This window comes from Anser anser (assembly GCF_964211835.1).
Source record: "Anser anser genome assembly, chromosome: 9".
NCBI classification, from domain to species: Eukaryota; Metazoa; Chordata; class Aves; order Anseriformes; family Anatidae; genus Anser; species Anser anser.
Window position 1 is genome coordinate 20,333,154 of NC_139729.1, and position 23,550 is coordinate 20,356,703.

The following is a 23,550-nucleotide window of genomic DNA, read 5'->3' on the forward strand; positions in this document are numbered from 1 at the left end:
GATGGCATTATTATTTTTAATAACTCGAACTGATTCTGCAGTGCTGAAAGACACTACAGAAAATCTAGCAAATGGGATCCTTTATTTAGTCGCAGAAAGCCTGATCCAGTTGCCATGAAGTCAAGGCAAATTTCCTGCTGACTCAGAGAAATTGCCATCAGTGTGGAAGACCACATGAGTTTCTTCTAGAGCGTGCTGGCAACACATCTCAGATCCAAATAGACCAGTGTGCCTCTAAGCAGAGGGGAGTGGAAAGGAGATTCAGGTTCTGATCCCATCTCTAGAAATGTTTTCAATTTGCCTTGTAAATGGATTATTTTCCTGTTTTACAACAACTGAGTGATTTCTGCAAAATAAGTTACTGAGGTCTTTTATTTATGCTGAAAAACAAACAAAACATCACTGACCTGATCTTTGCAAAAAAAGTGGTTTGGAAGATTCAATAACCTTCCTGTAAGAGCGTTGGTAGAAAAATGGTGTTCAACCTTAATGTCTTTCAAGAACCTCACTCCAGATTGACAAAGAACTGGAAAGGTCAGGAAATACCCTATGTCTGGACTGTATAAGTGAATTATGACCAAGGTGTAAATGAGAAGAGTCTCAGGCTGATTTAATCTGTGCCATTCCATCTATGATGCCAAAGGCTCATTCTGGCAATGAGGAAGAGGCAAAGCGTTGATGCAGTTTGGGGACACCTGCTTCTCACAGGCCAGTATGTCAGGACACTGAGTTTCACACCTTTTTATGGCTTTTTCAATCACTCCAAGCCTGGTAAGGCATAAACTTTCAGCTGAAATTCGCAAGCCAACTGCAATGTTAGGGTGCTGTCAGAACTCAGTGGCACCATGGACAATAATCCATCCAAAACAAACTGTGCTGGCACAAACCCTCATTATAACGTTGTCCCATAAATGGATACTTGCCTGAATGAACAGAACAGCTCTGAGCTCTGCAGGCTCTAGTATGTTGCCTAGGAAGTCGCATGGCTTAAGTCCCATTTGTTTTTAAAACAGACTTGGTAGCCTCCTCTCAAGTTTCAGCCCACAAAGCGGTTGGACTTGGAGCAAAGTAAACACGCTCCAATGCCGATTCTCAGCAGTCAGTCCAAAAGTGCTTTTCCCTGGGAGGCCACAACAGGGATGTCCACAAACTTTCAAAATAAACATAATTCAAGGTGACAGTGGCACACCAGGACCTGCGTTAAGGATATGTCAGAAGAAGTAAATCGCAGGCCGGCAGAGGGAGAGAGAGCAGATCAAATGATATGGTGAAAAACCCCCACCACATTGGTTCCTATAAAACTTTCAAGCAGTTCAATTGGTTCAGGGTAAGCATTGTTAGTTGTACAACTACCATGAATTTAACCTATTATGTTTAAGAGTTTGTATTCCTTGCCATTACAAATGTGAATGTCTTAGAGACTCTCCTGAAGATGAGATTTATTAGGCTAAAAAGAGGAAACGCCTGAATATTTCCTTGAGAAACATATTATTCCATCTCAACTAAAATTAAAACAGATCAAGTAAATAGCTCCAAAAGCTGGAAAACTCAATTTTTTGCCCACCCAATTACGCCTAGCTAGAGCAGCCCATACAATTTTCCACTATGGCCATAACGAACTGTGGGTGGTCCTCCCGACTGTACTATATGAGCTGGAGCACTGGAGCACAATGAGGCATGCTAGGGACTGTCAGCGCGTTTTAGGATCTCCTAATTCTTGTTCACTGTAATCACACCACCACGTACAATATAGTGTTTGAGATAACCCTTTGAGCAAAAATCCTGATTTCAGAGATTTCAGACATTGGAAAAATTCAGTCTGAGAGATAACTACTCTTATTTAACTTTTTTGAGCAGAGACAATCAAAACTTTGGGTGCCAACATTTGTGCTTTCTTGTTGGACCTGGACTGTGACCTTAGTTGGGCTTTCAGGCTCCTATCGTTCATTTGTGTTTGCTTATGTGCAGATTTTTTATTTTTTATCCAGGTCTCTTTGTGCTGTAATCACCTATCCTGCATTCTAGTTACTTCGCTATAAATCATCCATTTACTGTTACAGTGCTGCTTGGGGGGAACACTGTAAAACCTTAAGTACCCAAGAACCTCCAGCTCCTATAGAGGAATCTTTTTTATTTAAATCAAAGCAATAAAACCCAAACAGCATTTCTCTCTCTCCCCCCTCCCAATGGATACATACTTTCCAATATTTACAGAACTACATAACCACCCTATAGAAAAGAATTCATATTTTCATCTCAGCACTTACCAGATTTTAAACAGCACAGATGAGTTGAGATAGCAATCCTTCTACGGCAAATGAGGAAGTTATCAGAACCAACTTGGGAAACCAGTGGTATGAAGCAGCAGCATGAACAGGATTTTCAGAAGGTGAGAAATCCCACGTCACCTGCAGGGGTGGAGAAAATATTTTAGAAAGCCCAGCAATGAAGGAACAGTAAATGTCTAGTTTGGCACAGTTCCTGCTTGCTGCCAAGGGTCTGCAAGAGGCACTGTGTGCTGTGGCTGAGAGCAGGGTGGGATGCACTGACCACTGGGAGATGCCTGCTGTGTCAGGGAGGGTGTAGAGGTCCGCAGGCATGGGAACAAGATCTGGCCTATTTTGGGACACCACTTCATAAAAGAACAGGACTTCATATGGAGAGGCTGGATTCTGCAGCAGGACTCGTGGAAGCCATGGGCAGCATTTGCAGTAACACCAATGCAGTTGTTGCAATGACATTCGGGAATAAGACTATATATTATGTGTACATCTCTGTGTTGCTGTCGGCCCTTTATCTGCAGGTTAGCAACAACGTGTTGTGAGCTTATGCAGATTATACGAGGGAGGAGGTGGTCCCTTCTCCCCTCCCTTAATCTCCACCCTGAGGGGTCAGGGCCAGCTACCCAAAGAGGTTTTCTCGAGTACTGGTTGTGCTTTAAGTGCCTCCTCCACAGCTGGGCCCTTCTCTCCACATCCTTGTGGTCTAGTCATGATGATTTCAAATCAAAACATGCTGGGGCTATGACTTTCACTTGGGAGATTACTATATGCCTACAAATGCTCTCCCTCCTTCCTTCCTCCTCCCCCAGCCAAAAAAAAAAAAAAAAGGAAAAAAAAAAGAAAAAAAAGAGTGGGAGTAGGTCACTGGTGTGGTGACACCACCCCAAACCTGCTGCCCACGGGACTACAGGCCAGAGAACTCCCACATCTGCCCACACCTCACTTGTGTCTCCTGCAATAGTTGTAGCACCAGGGAGACCCTTGTTATTCAATGCTTGCACAAATCCTGCTCTGTCTAGTGCTTTTAGATGCTACGAAACATAATATAAACTAAAAAATAACAGTATTTGGGCAGGCAAGCACCACCCAGTGATTTGTGCATGCAAATACAGGTACCACATTTTAAATCTGCTAATGAAATTAAGACTGTAAGTATTGCTGAGGTTTGAAATCAACATTAAAGCAGTCCACCAAAGCACAATTGTGTACAACAGTAACACACCAAGTGCCATGGACCCAACACGGCACAGCCATTCCCAAATTGTTCTGAAATATTTCAGATTTTGTGCAATCGTGCTATACTGTTTTTTACCATTGCTTGCACCAGGATTGCATCAGAAAGCTCCAAGTAGAACTGGGATATCCTGGCAGACAATATGAAAAGCCATAGGAAGAGAAAGTCATCTTCATTTCAAGGAATTTAGAGCCATTGAGGCAAAAACTGGGAAGCGTGACAAAACAGGTGAAGGGGCTTGCTGGAGGTTATAGATGAGACCAAGACCAAGGTCTTGCTCTTGCCAGTCCAGTGACACATCCACTGTACAGCCCTACCTCACACTGGTCCAGACTTGGAGAGTTCGGTTTCCTCCCATCTACATACACACTTATGGCACCTACTGATTTTCTGCTCTCACCAGCAATGAGGACAAAGAGCAGATGACTGGATTTTGTTCGTCAGCAGCTGCTGGCTTTTCACAGCCCTTCTGCAAGCTTGAATAACACATGTTGCATCTGGAGTGCTGAGGGCCGTATTTTAAAGTGCTTAGCACCCAAAAACGCCTACAGGAACACTGAATGGAAGCGACCTTCAGCCAGATGTTCAAATTAATATAGTACCAGCTTGCTGAGATCTTTGGCCAGTAATGCTGGGGCGCGAGTGAGAGTGGAACAATTCTGAAAGTCCACTAAACAGAGCTGGCAGGGTATTTTAATAAAAAAATATAATACGTTTAAGCCTAATATTTTCAAGGAGCACTCATAGCTGAGCCTTGGGATATCTGGTTATAAAGCTCAGCTATTTACTAGGGGAAAAGTAATTGTTTTTCTTATCAAACAGAAGCACTCAAAGTCTGTGTCGTAAGGAAAATGCTTTTTTAGAAAGTTGTAAATAGTAACAATTTTCAGAGCCAAGTTAAGGACCTATTATTACCATTCCTTCATATTTTTGCAAGGGCATCCTGATCTCTTTACACCCATCTCACCTAGCATAAAAGAGAAGGGTGGCCCCCAACTCCAGCAGTACCCATGCTTGCTTCCCCCGACAAGTCATACTCATTGGCTTGTAAGTGCTTCTATTCATTTTTATAAGCCAGGAGGAACTTGTTCATCAGAGTTCATCACAGCTCTGTTTTTTTCCCCTCCATTTAATTTTAAGAGTGGGCTAGCCCCAATATTTGCAACTCCTCCTGCCCGGTTTCTTTTCATTCTTTCTCTCTTCCTTCCTTCCTTTCCTCCCCCTCACTCCCTCCCTCCGTCTCCTACTCTGTCCCCTTCAGAAGCCCCCAGGATGACACTGCTCATTGATGCTTCTCCTTCATTAGCATTTCAGCAACTTGGCTCAGTAGTTTCAGAGACAATCCGTCATGAGAAAACTGAAGAATGTGCCCCATTTGCATGATTCTGTGCCAGAATGCAACTTTTTCTCAGCTGTTCATTGTGTAATTTCCCCTTGAGCCTTCAACTTTCCCATGAAGTCCCAGAAATCATATTATAGAATTCCAGACCAGCTAAAATGCTCCAAAGATTAGTTTTATGGACATTTTTAACCAACCTCCCAACTCTACAAAGAGAATCACATACATAAGAAACAAGGTTTTACTTTCTGTTGTTACAAAAAGCAATGTGCCTGAGAAGAATAAAGTCCTTTGAAACTACAAGGAGGAATTTATGCCTCATGATGAGAATGATCCAAAAACTGTTGTGAAACCTTAGGCATATTTTTAACTTCCACTTGTCCTTCCTTAATTATTTTATTCCTCTTACAATTAAATGTTTGTAATCCATTTTGAGAGTCTTGCTGACATGAATGGATATGCAAACAACTTGATTGAAATGCTCAGTGCATATGACTAAAAGTTACTGGCTCTCACACATCAGCAGAACAAATCAAGCTTTTGGTTAGTTGGTTTTAGAAATCAAAAAGTGGTTTATAAAAAAAGACAGGCAGATAAAACCTGCTTCTAATTACTTTCTTGAGGGCATCTGAGTTTGTAGAAATAAAGAGTTTATTATATTAAAAGTAAGCAAGAAACTGAAAACTGGTGTAAAGCAATCAAACTACTTTGTCAATTAAAATGTATCCCATTAGGAAAATTAGGCACCTGTTCCACAAAAGTTAGACAATAGAGTACGGGAGGAGAATGCTGCATTTTAACAATCTGGTTGCTAATTAAATTCTTTACTTTTTCCTATGCGCACCAATAACTATCATTTTTCCCATGTCACTTTTAACCCACCAAAACCATTTAATTATTCTGCCTCTGAAAAATACTGGATTTCTTCTCTTCTTTCACACCCATAGCATAGAAAATACAAATATATAGATACACAGATATATACAACTCTGAAAAAAATTTCTTTATAAGTAGATGCTTTTAAAAATAAATTTATTCCCCCTCTCCCCTGTGTCTGGTTGTGTAAAAAGCACCCTTGCTAACTCAGGTAAATATATTGAACAAATGCACACCCAAACTCACACTGTATGAGTGTACGCTTACACATACACCCACCTGCTTTTACATATATACATGTTGTTAAAATCCCATCAGAATAAAACTTGCCAAGATTGGAACTTCATAAGCAGATAAATTAACGTCCTTCAGATGCAAAAGATAAGTTTTTTGGTGAGAAGCTCACACGGTGATTAAAGTTAGGTTGTGGAAGATTTCATTAATTATAGGTGACTGGTTTTCCTCTCAGAGGACAGATCAGGTCCCCCAGCTCCCCCTCAGCAGCTCATCTTAAATTGTTGTCTAACCTTTCCCTTAATTCAGCTCATCTTGAGCTGATGGGAACTGCTTTCATTCCACCTCTTGTGGAGGTAATGAAACAATCTTCTTATTCACTTGGTTCCTCTGAGCCGGTGACACACAACAAAAAACCCAGGGCCCTGATTAATGGCCGCTAATTAGCAATGTTAATGACCAGGTGTCCAAGAGCATGGCCAGCTCCTCTCAGCATGGAGTGATCCCTCAATGAGGGCCCTGCAAATCCAGCCCCAGTGACCCTTCCCCTCAGCTGCCAGTAATGAAGCTGAGCTCTCTCATTACACCCAGGAGAGGCTCAGGGGGAGGCCCGGGCCTTGAGAGCCAAACCTTTTCCTTCGAGTCTAGTGGGCCTTCCATTAATTAAGGTCAGCATTTTTGCCCCCCTTTCCCCCCCCAAAAAAAAAAAAAAAAGCCCTCAAAGGTAAAAGATTTGGGCAAAGGGAGGCTTAGCACTTTTGGCATTCTCTGCCTTCCCAGTAATAAAAATGTTTTTTTTTCCCAGTGTTTTTGGGCTGCGAGCAGCTCCTTCCTCCCTGTAGGGTTTCCAGTCCCCCAGAGCTGACAGGGGATGAGGAAAAGCCCATGGGCTGCAGCCGCTGCTCCCTGCCCGTGGCTCCTGCCCACCTCTGGCCATAGGAGCACGGGAGGTGGCGTGGTGTCTGCACTGGCAAAGGCTCTATTAATTAAAAAGCCAAACATGCATCTCTATGACCCCACAAAAAATGTATTTATGTGTTATTCTACATTAATAGTTTAGCAATATTTATTACTCCTTGTTAAAAAGTGACCTTTGGCATAAACATCAAGTCCAGCAAGCCACTTTGGGAGGTTTGTCTGGCTGCAGTTTGCAACTCCCTTCCTCCAGCAGCACAAAGCCGAGGCGATCTGTGCTTTCTTTCCAGTTTTGGGGGGCAGAAAGGGGAGCTCACCCTGTCCAGCCCTGGCCCCAGTACGGGGACAGGGGCCGGGCTGCCAGCTGCTGCCTGAGCCCTGCGCATCCCCACACCGGCCCCTGGCTGTCAGTACAAGCTGCAGGCAACCGCAGTCACTTGTAATAGATTTAGAAATCAACTTTGGCTTTTGGTGAGAGTTTATTTATTTGTTCGGTTGTTTTTTAGGCAGAGGAGGGGATTTATATTTGCATGTGCAGCATACAGGTACAAAAAAAGAGCCAAATCTTCAAAACCTTTTGCTTTGTTAATTTAGCAAATGTAGTAACTAGTTTATATGCTAAAAGCTATGTGAGAGAAAAAAAAATTGCAGTGCACCTGCCTGCAAACTGTGCGGTAAGGCTGTGTGCTCTCCAATATCTGAAGTTTCTGGAAACTCTAAGTTAGCTTCATTAGCTTTTACTTTGACCATGCAAATGTTTTATTTTCATTGGAAAGAATATTACTAAAGTCCATCATTTTTCTCATTCGTGGACTGCAAGATTAAGGCACACAAGTAACAACATGCATCTTGAGAGGGAGTAGTTAGGGGAACTGATGGGGAGATATATGGCCTTTTACTCTAGGTCACATCTTGAGCTGGAAGCGACAGAAAGTTAATACTGTGAGAATGCCATTTGGTGGCCGTTCGAAGATAAGGGGGAGCCTAGCGCAAACTTTAATGTGTCAGTGCCTTCACAAATGCATTACCAGTAGCAGGAGAGGTAGCTGGACACCATACTGCACCAATTGTTTTCCTATAAATCCTAAAGGGGTGATTTCTATCTATCTGAGTAATGCTGTCTCCTCCCAAATGACAGTTATCACTTGCTCTCTTGACCGTCTGGACATTCCAGCAATGGTTAATACGACAAATTAATATGGAGATGATAATGCATTTCAATTTTCCTAGTGAAATGTAATAGTTATAGAAAGAGACAAGGCGCTACCTGCCTTGTGTGATCTGCCAGCTCTCTGAACCACTGTTTGTGCAGCAGGCACATTTTGGGACCCACTGACCGGGAGCCTGGGTACAAGAGGTGACAGTCCACCGATAGGCATGTGCTCCAGCTAGGGGACTTCCATGTACAAATTAAGCACTGAACTTCTCGCTTTTCCCTCGTTAGAATATTTTACTCGCACCCAACTTGCCTAGAAAAAAGTCTTGCAAGATGTACCGGTTCATTCCCAGCCGATTAGTCCCTCTCCATGGGCTCGTTGGACTTTGTAAGGGTATACAGCCTTGAAATGGTGCTGCTTTCACCTCGCACACAGCAGGTTATTCAATAAGGACCTGCTCTGGCTCTGGCTTCCTTCACCTGAAACTGTAATCGTGCAGTAGGTCAGCTGTCTTTTAAAAGGTGTTTTTGAACCTGACATGGATTTTGGATGAAGGTATATGTCTGCTCCCCATCTAGAGGTGTGCATTGACTGTCATTACAGATAAAGACTCAGTTCCCAGCTCTCCCAGTGACCTCCGAAGAGACTTTGGGCAAGTCACATACGGCCAATGAGGGCTGCTGGTGGAAAGATGATACAGTGATGGTGAAAGCATCAAAAATAGAATGTTATACATAAAGCTTCATGAAAATTTTGCAAGGGTTTAAATTAATAATAATAATAAAAAAAAGAATAAAAATAATCCTGCCCCTCTGTGCCTCTGATCTCCTTATATAAAACAAATATAACACCGTTGCCTTCATTTTCCCCCATCAAGGCAGATTGAAGCAATGCCCAACCCTTCATGTGCATTTCTGTGGCATCAAAATCCTGTGGGAAACCAGTGGCAATTGATGTCTTTAGTAATATGACATAAAGAACAACTCAGTTTTCAAAATATCGCTTGCTCATTGTAACATCATTTCCAGCACTGTGCTGTTCATTAAGGCATGGGTAAACAGAATGCAACTCCTGTAAACTGTAAGAGCTTTTGTAACTCCATCCTATGCATCTAATTGATCAGCTATGCCAAAAAGAACAAAAGTCTTTCTATAGCTATACTTATTCTATTACACATTATGCAGATAAGGTTACAGTTAGGCCCAGACACATTTTTTTTTCCAGATAAACCTTTTCTCAGTAAGAAATACACATAATGATCACAAACTTTTCATGAATCGTTATTGAGTCTTTTTTTTTTTTTAATTAAGAGTCTGAAAATGTTTGTATTCTAAATTTACTTGCAGTTAATTAGAAACATCTAGGAAGCTTAAAATGTCTTTTCAGTGAATTATATTTTTTTTACCAAAATTTTGGATAACATTTCATGTCAGACCTTCGCCTCTGTTGTTGCATACACAGCTGAACAAAACAACTGGTTACCTGCAGTTCCACTAGCCACCCTTCTGCCTCCTATACACTTGTCCTTTCAGGCAGCAGCTGTAATGCCTTTTAAATGCACCTTCAAATTATTTTTTCCACTCCTCTATGTCATTGCTTAAGTAAAGCAACCAGTATTCTGGTTGCTCATTACATACTGGTATTTCATTTACAAAAAGAATAGGAATCAAAAGCAAATTTTTGCCTGATTCTGAACATTCCCAGGCATTTGGACACAGCTTCTGGTCAGTGTCCCACAGGGAAGGAAGAAAGGAGGAACACATGAGGGCAGCGACCACCATGTGGGCCAAATCCCAGTCACTGATGCCAAGGAAGTTCTGACACTGACTTGTGCAGCAACAAGAGCTAGAAGTTTTGGAAGATCAGAGACATTTATGGAGTTGTGAAATCTGTTGACAATAAAGATGCTAATTCTCCTTAATCCTGTAAGGTCCATGTTATATGCAGTATGCTATTTTGTAAATTCTTCAGCAACAACAACAAAAATTAGTCTCCAGAATTTCTGAAATCCTCTTGATGCTGGCTATATTTTGCTTTTATACTGTCCAAGTTTATCCCAGTTATAAACTCCCCCAAAATGACAATGCTGAGGACTGCACAGCAAGTGTATGGTTTAGGCTGGGCGTTTTGATTGCTGGGTTAAGATTTTGGCATTTCTGATAATTTATCTGGTAACAGGACTTTATCAGGATTTTATGGGTGGTTTTCCATCTGCTTTTTCTAATTGTTTTCTGTTACTATCGTCTGCCTCAGTTTTCCCCATTGTAAAATGGACATGACATTACCTTTTCAACAAGATAACGTGAAATTTCATTTGTTAATGTTTGCAAAGCAATTTGCAATGATTGATTGCTGTGCTAAGTGCAATGCATTATTAATACACTAATTAGATAAAAATAACAACTAAGAAAGGAGTTATGGGGATTCTGATAAAAGGCAACTGGTAACAAGGCAAGAACCCTGCACATTATTGGAGCACATAGCTCCATAGGCAAATTAAAACAAGGGCTCTGTCCTCAGAGTTTTGGGCAATCCAGGCTACATAATTGATTTGAGAAGAGCTACTCCAGGCTACTGTGTAATTACAGAAGTATTCACTCTTCTGGCTCCCACTCTCCTTGTCATGTTCTACCTCATTGCCCTTTATGCTAAAGCCTTTGTTGATGAGGGGACGGAAGCAGTAAGGACAAATAAAGCAATTAGCAGGTAGAGGGAATGCTACCAGTGTTTAAGGATAACATACAGCCTTTATTGGGACATTTACTAAGTAGAAGTCTAGAGCTTGCAGGACAGACGGAAAATACAGGTAATCCAGAAAAATAAACAAGGGAAAACAAGACTCTTTCTCATTTGTATATTGTATTCAAGAAGTTTTGGCAGGAGGAAAGTATATTCAAACAGTCAATATCCAAAACATGATGATTTTACTTAAAATAACTATAGTTTTAGTGAGATTACCTTCCAACTTGTTCTTTTTCGTTACAATCCAGAGTCTCATCATCAGAGCGCTCTTCTCTCTAGTTTCAAGTGTGCATTGGCAGTAAGCAAACTGTAATTTCTGAAGGGCTCAAATCTCATTTTAAGTTGCCGCAAAAACAGCCAGGAGAGGGAGCCAAGACCTTGAACAAGCCTTTCTTCCTGGCTCTCTGACGCCCTGGGAAGGAAGCTGAGCCATTTTGGCCAGGGCTCCACAGTGAGCACAGGGCTTGTGTCAACACATTGCACAAAGAGGGCGTAAAAGTGACTGGAGACAAAATAATACGTGATGTCCCCAAACATCAAATGCTGGATGACTGACGGTGAAAGAGAGGGAAGAAGGAAGACAGACAAATGAGGACTAGTGAAAATGAACAATACTGTAGTTTCTCACTTTTGATGCTTCCATCTGTCATCAGGAAACTAGTTTAAGAGATTATGATATTCTGCAGATTCTTTGTAACTCACTGTCATGTGAACTGGACACAGGTGTGAAGCAAATCATAAATTCGGATACTGCAAAGCATGGTAAACTGAGATTATGGCAGGTCTAAACTTGGATCAGGATTGCAATGCCAGGCCCTGAAATGCATGGAAGTGCTGCCGCTCCTCCAAAGACAACCCAGCGCTGGGTGGAGTTTGAGCTCTGATCTTCAGAAAAATGTCCGGGCTACTCTTTATCCATAACATGCCAATCCAAGGTGCTGGGTGCAGGCATGCCTGAACATTTTTGCTGGCATGAGCCTAGGTGCAGATGTGACCTGAGAAGTGCTGAGGAATTTGTATAATAAATGTTCTCTGACTCTATATATTCAGTCCAAAAACATTGCAGGAATGCTAAGGCTTACCTCATTCCTCCTTGTGAACAATATAAAAGTAAACCTCCTGATGTAAATCTTCTCTTTACTGCTAAAAGTCAGCATTGCAGTTAGTGGATATCAAGGATACTTAAGTTCATGGGTACTGTGACTTTGTATAGTAGATAGCTGAATCACTGTCACTCCTCATTAGAAGCTCGTATTTTTACCAGAGCTTGGTTAGAGAGTAAAGGAAAATAGCTGCATATAATTATCTAAGATAAGGAAGAAAGAAAGGAACAAAAACAACAACAACAACAAAACCCAAAACAAAAAAGAAAACCAAAACAGAGAGAACGTGAGGGGGAAATGATCTCATTTTAAATTTTTTAAGTGGAGAAACATTAGAAACTTAGAAGACAATTCCATTCAGGGCCATTTGTCATGTTTTTCTAGCTGAAAATCTGGAATATTTTCTGATTCTAATTTTATGTTCTTATTTTTTTTTTCCATTTCTTAGCTTTCAATGTGAAAAAAATCTTTCTAAAAATCAACTCTCTTCCCTTATCTTTAGTAGGAAGAAAACAAAAAAAACCATTAAGACTAGACTGATATGGAGAGAATAATCACCAGGAAAATTTAATAAGTCCTTTTTGCTGAGTAAACTGAAAATAAAAATTCAAAATAAAACAAAAATGGCTTAATTTTGTCTGTTTTACCTTGAAATTTCGCTTTGATATTATAAAAAATTTGAACTTCCATTCTATATATATGTATTTTCTAAGTATCTATTGCTTTCAGAAGGATTTTTTTTTTCTTCAAATGCTTTCACAGATTTAGTTATTGTTATCTACCGCAATCATTTTTGTAGACTCAAATTAATTTATCCTTTACTACTGAGTTTGTTTTGTCTATATTGTTTTGAACTCTTTTTCCTGTTATGCAGGTAGAAGCTTCTCAGAAGTGCATCCAAAACAAACTGAAGATGAATACGGATGAACTGAATTGGAAACAAAAAGAACTTTTCTCCTACTCTTACCTTAAAGATCAAAGTATTTGGATCAGAGACAAATACACTATACTTTATTTTCCAAACTATTTTTGTTTTTAGAGAAGCCCAGCAGTGTTTCATCAGGTGCTTTAGCCAAGCTATGATACAGTGAGTCACTCCAGACTCCTATAACAGGGAGCAAGGGATCAGCCTGGAGATGTTTCATAACAGCAGCCCCAAAGCCAGATATCAATGGAGATCCCAAATCAATGGAGAAACGTCTCACAAATCTTTTTCCGTTGAGCTCAGGGGAAGCAACTTCATAGATTTGTCTTAAGTTAGATGCCAGGAGTGTTTTTACTTCCTGTGGTCTCTGCAGAGAAACATCGTCCTGAAGCAACAATGATATCAACTTGCAGAACAGAAAACTGAGGCACAGAGGGAAGCAACTCTGCATAGAAATGGCTGGCTGGAGATCTCAGCCTAATCTCCAAAATCCCAGTCTGGTGCTTTCTCAACACTGTGCTGCAGTTTAGGGAAACCTAAATCTTGCCATACTTGCTATGTACATTTACACCAAAGTTACTTTTCCAGATTTCTCAAGCTGGCCAAGTGCTGCAGAACTCCCTTGATTATTGTTTCCAACAAGTGGGAATAAAAGGCAGAGCTTGCTTTCTGAATGACCACACGCATACCTCGTCAGAGGCTGCATGGCAGCAACTGAAGCGTTCGCATGAATCCCTACAGCTATCCTGTAAATCTTGATTAGCCAGGGGGAGTTTCAAGTCTGTTATTAAATGTTCAATTACACTCTAGAAGCAACAACAGAAACAAATTGATAAAATTGTAGTAGGAGACAACAGTTTTCAAGAAAGAGACCACTATAATATGTTTGTGAAGAGAGCCTGGAATGATTTGAATAATGAACAAATTTGTAAAAATCAAAGTCTGTTTGCAGGTGAATAACAAACAGAGAAAGGGGCAGAATTGGTTCAATGAATTATGCATTATGAATCATTTAACAAGCACTGATATCTATAAAGATAATGATTCTAATGTAAATAACAAGCTTTTAATATTTATGCTGCCTTAATAGTCTGGAGAGTCTGAAACGATAGGTAAAAATTAAAATGGCTCCTTGGTGTTTTTCAGTGGAAAACAGATTTATCACAGTGTCACAAAAGCAAACCAGTACCACTTCATGCCATGTCTGATACACTTTTACCCCACTGGGACCCTGCCTACCCTAATGCTGAGCTCTGGACAGAATAAATGCCACTAACAGCAATACCATGAAGGTAAAATCAGCACCTGCTGAACAACCTAGATATTACAGAGCACTCAGACAGTGACAAAACTGGAGATTTCACTTTCCTCACTGCTTTGAGATAAGGATCTCTGTACTGACTTAGTGCAATCGCAGCAGCGAGTGGAGAAAGGAAATGAAAAGCCCCTTCCCCTCCCCTATGTGCATGTACTGTGTGTGGGAAAAAGAGGGAGAGAGGCTACAGAAAGCCTGTGCAATCACAGCTGGGCTGTTAATTGCTTTGCCCTGTGCACAGAGTCACACCTTGTTGCTCCTCTGCAATAAGAAATGGCCACCCAGCCCAGCAGGCTCGAGGCAAGGGCAAAAAGGTTTTCATGTTCACCTGCACTATTTTCATATCACCAAAATGCCCATGTGTTACCATGGGCACGATGCTGTCTCGGCTCCCATGGATGACAGCAGTACTGAAAGTCAGGGAGTGATCGTGTGACTGAGAAAGGATTGGGTTTCTCAAACCCCTTTTTTGTTAAATCTAGGCTATAGGAATTGAAAAAAAAAAAGTTGGTTCACAGGAGCAAATTGAACCAAATGCACTGCCACACACCCAGTCGCTGATCAAGGCAACCAAAAGCCCAGCTGCTAGGGCAAACCAGACTTGCCCAACAAATCTTTCTCATTTGTAGCTAGTACACTGATTCCTCAAGAGTTTTCACATGTACCTTTGGGAGACAAGTTTGCCGTGTCCATTTTCCTTCTGTGTGGTCATGGATTTCTGCAAAACCTCCTTACTTGGAGGTCTGATCTGGTACAGTTCCCTGGGCTTTTTAATTCAGATGCCAAACTGGCACGCACCAAGTGTGACACTCTTATCAAATTGCATGGATCCTGCAAAATATGTTAAAAAAAATTAGCTTGACCTCCAGGATATTAATATAGTGGCAACAACCCCTGCAGGATATAAAACTGGCACCAACTGTAAGAGCTTCCATTAGTGCTTTAAGTTTCTAGTCCCAGTAACGGTCATTTCATCTGAACATGTGGAAATAAAAACAAACCATAATAGGACTTAAAAAGCATTCAGTGCATATTTGTCCATAAACACATCATATAAATAAAAGCTCTTTTGTAAAAAAAAGTGTCAAATGAATCAATGTGTATTCTATTATGGAATAATAATATCCCATACCACATGTGTTGCTCAAGCAAATCACTTTAGCTGGTATAATAGTATTTTCCATTTTGTGGTACAGCTTATATTTTGATCTGTTGATTAAGGACCTGCCCCTGAGGAAGTCAATGACAAGAGTTCCCCAGGCTTAAAAAGAGAAGGAAAATGTGTAAACAATTTGGCTGCAAATAAGGAAACAAATGTATTTTTTCCCTTTCTCCTAGCGTGAGTGAACACTGCATACAAAGCTGGTTGAAGACAGTGGAAAGACTTGCTCTTTGCTTCAGCAGCTTTCGATCTGGCCCTAAGCATGTATTGTGTGAGACAAATTTTGGCACTACTGGAAACCCCACCTCATACCTCCCACTGCGAATATGTCATCTTTCTATGTGCTCATGCATGCCAAAGCTTTATCTCTTTTGAAATATTGCCCATAATCAAGCTATGTTTACTTAAGTAATAGGGAGATTCACTTATACGCAATAATTTCTTCAATGGAGAGGCTGTCTTTCCGCAGCTATACTTTGGACTTTGTTCCTAGTTTAGCTTCTATTTTTCTACCTTGATGATTTTATCCAGGTTTGACAACAGTTGAATTTTTTTTTTTGAAGTTACACACCTGGAATTAGCTTTTTCTGCCAAGAGTTACAGTGCACCTGGAAGTACTAAATCATTTTTATCTGGTTTTTAGTGGTTTTGCACAATGGAATCACATCTCTTTAAGTCCTCCTTACCTTTTACAAAACTAAATTGCAGCTCTAGACACTGCATTTTATGAGCGTGTAGCTATGAGAGAGTTGTGCCCTCCTAGTGTCTGCCTCTACCAATCCTAGAAGCAGTTAGCTGAGAACTACCTCTCAGGGTTTCTTTCCTCTGCAATGGCTCTGCTTACCTACATAACATATGGAAATGTGAGCATACACTTAGAGCAGATTGTTTGCTATGTTTACACCAGTTCTAACACTAATCCCCATTAATGTTTGATATTGCTCCCAATGAGTTTAAATAGATGTCAGGCCCCAGATCCATTGCATACATGTTAGGCATCGTATATACTTCAAATAGAGAGATACTGAAATGTTACAGGGTGCCCTTTTTTTAACATCATGTTTACTGACTGGATTAACTATGTCAAGTGTATGCAAAGCCCTGCTACTTTCATCATTTCTGTCATCACATTTAAGAGTCCTATCTTCAAGGAGAACAAAAAAAAAAAGTTTCACATCACCTTAGGAATCCAGCTTCTTGCTTCTGCTCTCAGTTTCTCCCATTCATTGAATATGTCTTTGGGTGCGAAGTGAAACAACACCTAGATGCAGTCTTACAAACATAAAACATGTATGCAAATCTCTGTTAAAGGGTATCAGAGGCTGGCCATACTGGCTGTGCTGTGTCCTGGCTGCGTTGCAGTACCAGAACCACCAGGGTCATGGGGTTTTCTTGAGGCTCTGTACCAATCCAGCCTAGCAGGCCCATTTTGTCAGAGAGCATTTAGTGGCTGTGAGGAGATGCAGCCCCTTCTGCAAGGGCAAATGGGAACTGCCTGAGGAGCACAGAAAGGCCGAGCGGTGGGCATATCCCTCACTCGAGCTGCTCTCACGACCAAGTCTCCCCAGTACAAGGTGCCTGCAGTTGCTGTGATTTTATGTTATAGCAGGGATAAACCCTTTGCCCTTCATCTTGCCACATGGAGAAGGAAACTGGACTCAACTCCTCCAAGCCAGGTTTTCCCTTTCCATCTCACCTCCATTCCCCAATTACTTTCATTTGTTTTACATGGGGCTGCTTCTCAGGCTGATTTTTTTTTTTTAAATGAGTCTCAGAGGTTCTGCTCTGTCTCTTCAAAGCTTTGATGTACTTGGGATGCAACTCCTTTGCATGCAGAGGACTGTTTCTCTATATACATTTATATAGTGCCCAGTTCCATAAGACCTTGATCTTAACTGGAGGCTTTCTGAAGCCCTGCCATACAAGCAATAGCAAGAGCATGAAGCTACAAACACGACCAGCACAAACGAGCAACACTGTCTGTGTGAGAGCACTCTGGGACAGCAGGAAGCGAAGAGCAAAAAGTGGATCCTGAGACATTTGCAACTGAACCAAGTTGATCTCCTTTAGGCTACAACTAATCCTCACTTTAGCTAACCACAGCAAAAGTAAATAATTTCTGTAGACGCAACCGTATATATTAAAATATAGTGATTTTTAGTAAGAAAAATAACTGGGCTTCACAAGTAAATATATTTTGTGGCTGATGATAATTTTATGTTAAATGATTAAGCTGTGTCTCAACCTTTGCTAAGCTCATTATATCCTTTAAGTAGTTCAAATTTCCAGATAACCAGCAGCAGAACCAGGTAAGCAGGCAAAATTAGTATGGCTGGGAAAAATTGTATCTGTCACACAGGTCTGGTTCCCACACACTCTGGTTACATCATTACTTAGTCTGTTAACTAGGAAACCAATTAGGCCAGAGAGCTACCGTCAGGTGACCAAAACACGAAAATGCATAAGAAACCTTACCCGAAAGATGGGATTTCAGCAGAGGCCCTCAGATAGCTGACTCCTCTTCTACTGCAGTGCAATTTTCGTATTTCGTTTCACCCTTGCTTTCAGGCTGAGATCTGAGGTCCCACAGATTGATGGTCGAAGCAGCCTTGTTTCTCTCCCCCAACAGGTACATGGAGACAACTGTTCCCTGCATCAAAAATTACACAAAATTATGTGATAATTTCTCTCATTTACTCAGGAAAATTTCCTTCTCCTTCACAACTTTTAATTTATAGTGCAAGAACAAGGCAATGGCTCCAGACCTGAACCCTGCACCAAATCCTCTGTGGGTAGCAGTATGTTTATCCTAAAGGAAAAGGGCGTGTGAGACCAGGGCACAGCTAAAGTTTCAGGGCACGAACTACTTCAACAACTATTATTTGTTTTCTGCAAATGGTGAAGGTTTCCCTCCATGCACGGAGGAAGCAACACAAAGGCAGCTGGGCTCAGCCTCAGGAGAGAAGCGTGCATGAGTGGAGGAGGCCAGCACGGGGCACCAGGAGGACGGATGAAAGCCAGATTCCTGTAAAGCACGTGTAAGAAGGGAGTATACATAGATACATACATAAAAATAGATACACCTAGTCTCCATACTATATCATTGATCTAACAGTAGTATTATTACACATATGAAAAATACAGCTTACAGGTCTATACTATCTTTTTATATGCATTTTTATATTTATATATATATCAAAATACAAATGATGCAGATATTTTCTAGCTTGTACATCTATTCTTGATTCTGGCATCATTTGAAGAACTCAGTGACTTTCCATCTCCTTGCTCTTATCTATAGAAAACCTGCAGATACCTCCAATACCTTAGCTCCAGACCAAGAACTTTAACAAGTCTTGTGCTCTTTCTCTATATTCTTGTTCAGATATTTTTTTCTCATGGGACAATAACAAGTGGGGAAAGAGTTGATTAAAAACTCACCTCAAAAGCCTCAAGAAGAGGCTTCATGTACAAGGGGAGGCAGGTTGATGGCATGATGGTCCTTACTTGTTTGAGGATTGTGCTCAGATGCTATCACTACTACCATTTGATCACTAGTACAATACCATCGGTTTAAAGATTTTTTGTCTTGTTGTGGATCCCTTCATTTCTGATTCTCTTTGTTCTTCATTGTTTTTGGTAAATGATCATCAGAGGAAGTAAACTAACCAGAAATACTTTCCTTCCTGATGATTTTGTTGAGCATATGATTCGATCACTGTGCAGAGAAAAGCAAACTAGTCTGTGCCGGACGCCTGCCAAGTTGGGGAACCAGGCTCTCGCATGTTTTCCAGCACAAGCACCTCATTATTAATTCATGCTCCAGGTCCTCTGTACATGCTGTTACTAATATTAGGTTTCAACAGAGTAATGAGCACCAGCAATAGACTGACTATCTTCATATATTTTAAATAATGTTTGAAATACTAAATTTGAGTTTGGATTTTTAATTAGGGCCTGGGCAGGGTACTGACAATCTTCCTACTGTTTTGCAGCCAGCAAGCAAATAAGATAGGGATTGTTCTGATCGGAACACTGAAAGCCAGTCTGATTTAGGGGATGGATCTGAAATACAATACCAAACTTTAAAGCATGAGAGAAGTTTGTCTTTGGCTTCTGCAGCCAGACTTTGACCCATCCCTATATTAAGTGGGGACTCTTGATATGGGACTATAGGGAAAGTAAATAGTTTTCAAACCAGAACTCACGGATGCTATTTTTAACATACAAAACATGTGAGCTGCCCAGGGACTGTTTGACTCTCAAGGATGCCATTTTTATTAAATAAAGTGGATATGGGATAGTAAAGCACAGAGAAAAGGGGTTGTTGTGGTATAAATCTATATCATAAGGATATATACAGTAGAAAAATAATTAAAAAAAAAGGCAGGCAAGCTGTGGGTCTGAAAAACCTACAGGGCTTCAAAGTGCTTTCCACTACTGTGCTTCAGACAGGAGCACAGGTCAGCATCCCTTCCTTGGTTGGATATACATATATTAAAGGACTCATTTAAAATTTGAGCTGGGCAAAGGACTAGTGCCATTTTTTCTGTAAGCATGCTGTGCACATTTCTGAATGCAGTCTCTTTGAGAGGGATTTCGCAATGAAGATTTCCCTGTTCTGGAACTCACTCCTCCCACTTGGTCTGTCGGAGCCTGAATACATTGACCTATGGGGCACATTGCAAAGCCTAACTATTTTCCCAGGATTTTTCTGAATGAATGACTTGAGTAGGTAGAGAGAAGAACGTTTCATTTGTACAGTACGTGGAGGGTTTTAATTAATAATGTTCCCATTTGAATGTCTATTGTATTTTTAAAAGTGCTTTGTACATTTGCCTAGAGCTTCAGATAACTGCAGGTTGTTAGTTTTGTTTTGTTTCCAATTAAAAAATAAAATATCCCACAACAATGTGGCATTACTGCAATGGGGCTCCAAATCTTATCTTCTTTTTGTGAAAGCTGTGTCTAGCACAGTGGTTCCTGAACTGGACCATGACTTCTTGATGCCAGCACCTAGCTAGCACCGTTCAAAAGATGGCAGGTCTCAAGGATTTGAAACTTCATATCAGTCAGAGAATTTGACACTGCTGGACATCAGTACAGTGTTGAACATATTTACCTAGAGTCAGTGACATTAGAAAAGAGCCTAGGGACCTCAAGAAGATTTTACCTAATTTCTTTCTGGATTTGGAAGTCCTCTTGAGAGACTAGGTCTTTCTTTACCAAAAAAAAAGCTTTCAATCTAAAAAGATACTAAGATGTGATACCACCAAGTTGCAGTTTTATGTTTACTTTGGTCCTTCCCCAAATACCCTGGAGTAGCCTGAAAACAAACATTTTAGTTTTTCAGCTCAAAATGTGTCTGAATTTCCAAATATCCTACAGAGATATTTATTTAGCTACCTGGTCCAGCTGCTGGCCTGTGGACCAAATCTGACTCATGGAAATGGTTTTTCTTGTGGTCCAGTTCTTTCCCCTATGGGAGACACAGGCAGCTTTATTATGTGCTTCTAAAACAAGTACATCCTTTTGTGCTTGGCCACCACCCTTGCCCTGGATATGCCCATGCAGAAGAAGTCAACTTCTCCTGTGCATTTGTGTGCGTGGAGCAGTCACAGAGTAGATAGCATCACCCTACCAGCATAATCATATGGGCCACATTTTTTGTGATTTTCAGTTTGCTTAGTATTATTATTATTATTATTATTTTATGTATTTACACCTGGACCAGTGACAAATATGTTAAGACTGATGAGAGTGCTGCCAGCAAATTGGAATACTGTTGCACAACTTCCATTGTATTTAAACTGTTTTTTTGATGAAAAGAGTTGTTGTGCAAAGACAAGTAACCAACAGGTTTTCCCACACTGTGTGTGTCCTTTTTGTTTTAGTTCTCCTTTTGTACATCTGCTGTTTCTGTGAATTACAGGAGAAAACCACCACCCTTCCTTAAAGCCTTAAAAAAGAAAAACCTGCCACCTCTGCTTTTTCATTCCTTTTCAATGAGTAGGCTGTCAAAATTGATTTCTGATTAGTTACTGAAACGTGCAGTCCCTTTCTAGACTGTCATGTGGTCAGGCAAGCAAGGGGCAAAGGAGCAGGTGAACTCAAATCTGTCTCCAGAATTTTAAAACAGACCAGCTTTGAGAAATGCCATGGTCAACCACACTGTTTTTCTTCCTCTCTAAAAACCTCATAAGAATCTTACACTTAAATCAGGTATCGCTAAAGCTTCCTTATGTAGCTTTGTCAATGCACCACAACCCTGACTGACAGTACTCTTGTATCTCTGTCTCCCTCAAGAAAGACAACATAGATTTTACCAAACTATGAGAAGAATTTAATTTGTGCAAATTTTGGCCTTTTATGAGGATGCACAGAGGTCAGTCACAAGGAGAGGGCTGGATTTATCTTAAGCCAGGCTAAAACTCCACTCTCCAGAAGAGAAAGTGTGATGAGATGCATTACTCCATTAACTAATCATTTGCAGATACAATGACCAGCATCTCATTGTATTTGTATAATTTTATTTACATGATGCAGGTTCTTCCAAATTAAAGGCCCTTTAATTTTCCATTGCTTTCGCAGTCCGTGGAATCCCAAGAATATTTTGATTGGAAAAGAAACATACTTTGCAGCATGAGTGGTGGCAAATGCAAACACACATACATGAGAAGAATAAACATTTTTAGATCTAAAAGCACTTTCTATACAAAAAAAAAAAGTTTAAAAACCTGATTCACAACAAACTGCTCTCAGGCATTTAAGAATTATATACAAAGGAATGATGCACAATCGTATATTTAAAGCATCCAACACTCCATATAGTTGTTCAGCTATGCTTGCTGCTTCTGGCAAAGAAATGGCACTAAGCAAAACAATAGTTTATTGCAATTGCCATTCCCCTAAGGGTCTCTTTTTCAAACCACTTATCTGAATACGTGCTATGGTGGAGTGTATTATTACTGTATTATTGATTCCATCTTCCAATTAGAAATTTGTACTGAAAGACCAGGAGATGTGATGGGCAACTCCTGCTCTTCACTGATTACGTTAGTGTGATGAAGTCTAGGAGACAGCCTTATGGCTACTCTGGGAAATAACAGAAGGAATTGCTGACTCCAGAGTCTACAGTATGCAGATAACACCATGTAGACTCCCCTCTGAAATACGCCACACAGCTAGTGATAATCCAATACAGACAAATACCTTACTCCCAACACTAGAAAAATACAAGTGATAATGGTGGGAAATGTTTGCAATGGCTTACCATGGGTGTTTGGCACAATCAAATGCAGATTGTTATTCTCCAACTAAGCTGGACTGTAGTTTTAGTGCTCCCAATTCCACAGTACCCATGGATACCCTGAGAGCAACCGTGGCTTGAAATGTCCATTTCCATCTCATCAGGCTGCGAGGTGGCTAGATTTGTATCATATTGCTATGAGCTGCACAAATGCTGCTTCCAGATTCAGCTGCTGCAAAATATTTTACATGAGTCTGAACAAAGAGGTTCCAGCTGGTCCAGGCTGAAGCAACATGTTTGCTTCCTTCTCTCTTTCATCTCTAAGCTCATTCATGCTGAGAGCGGATATAATTGCTCTCTATAAATACATTCAGGTTAGGCACTAAAGCGAGAGAAAAGATACTTAAGCAAATGGACAAAGATGACACAAGGACAAATGATTACTAATGAGTAATGAATAAATTTCAACCCAGAAATTAAAGTTTCTGATCACAGGAAGACTGAAGTTTGGAAACAGCCTCCCATTAAAACTGGGAAGAAAAATCAGAATTTTCCCATGGAGCTTAATAAATATATAGAGTACAAGATATGGTTGCTTACAACAGCAGAGGAATGTATTTGGTAATGCAGGAGATCCCTCCTACTCCTACACAAATAGTGAACACAGAATCCAAACCATGGAATTTATATTAGTCTTCTATTTTATTTTTATTCCAGGCCCTTTGGAATCCAAAATTTGTACTTTCAACCAAAGGTGCTCTTGTGAAATCTCTGACAAGTTCTTGTTGATCAACTTTTAGATCCAACACATAATTCTTTTCCTTTCTGATTTGCCAGCTATCTACTACCTGAGCAGATCAACCTGATGTCTTGTCTTCCTCAATTTCTGTGACTATCTCTGAAGGATTTTCTTTGCCTGCCTTTTGCCCCAGTGGTAGAGACCCATGAGTTCTATTCTGATCCTTGTCTTGCGTCTCCTTACGCCTGACCTGCAAATGTACCCCTGCATAGGTAACT

The 23,550-nt window shown here is 40.6% G+C and overlaps 1 protein-coding gene across 2 annotated transcripts in view; it reads right to left on the reverse strand.

The window, feature by feature from the left end:
• LOC310904146 (uncharacterized protein) overlaps nucleotides 1–23,550 on the reverse strand; it is a 372,616-nt gene that overhangs the window by 90,346 nt on the left and 258,720 nt on the right. For both annotated transcript variants that reach the window (XR_014588061.1, XM_083848460.1), the window contains exons 4-7: nucleotides 17,760–17,934; nucleotides 16,465–16,556; nucleotides 14,788–14,953; nucleotides 2,268–2,408 (exon numbers count right to left, since the gene is read on the reverse strand). Coding sequence is in view for 1 of the 2 variants with exons in the window: in XM_083848460.1 (XP_083704586.1) it covers nucleotides 17,788–17,934 (147 nt within the window). In the remaining variant the exon portion in view is untranslated. The remainder of the gene's footprint in view (nucleotides 1–2,267; nucleotides 2,409–14,787; nucleotides 14,954–16,464; nucleotides 16,557–17,759; nucleotides 17,935–23,550) is intronic.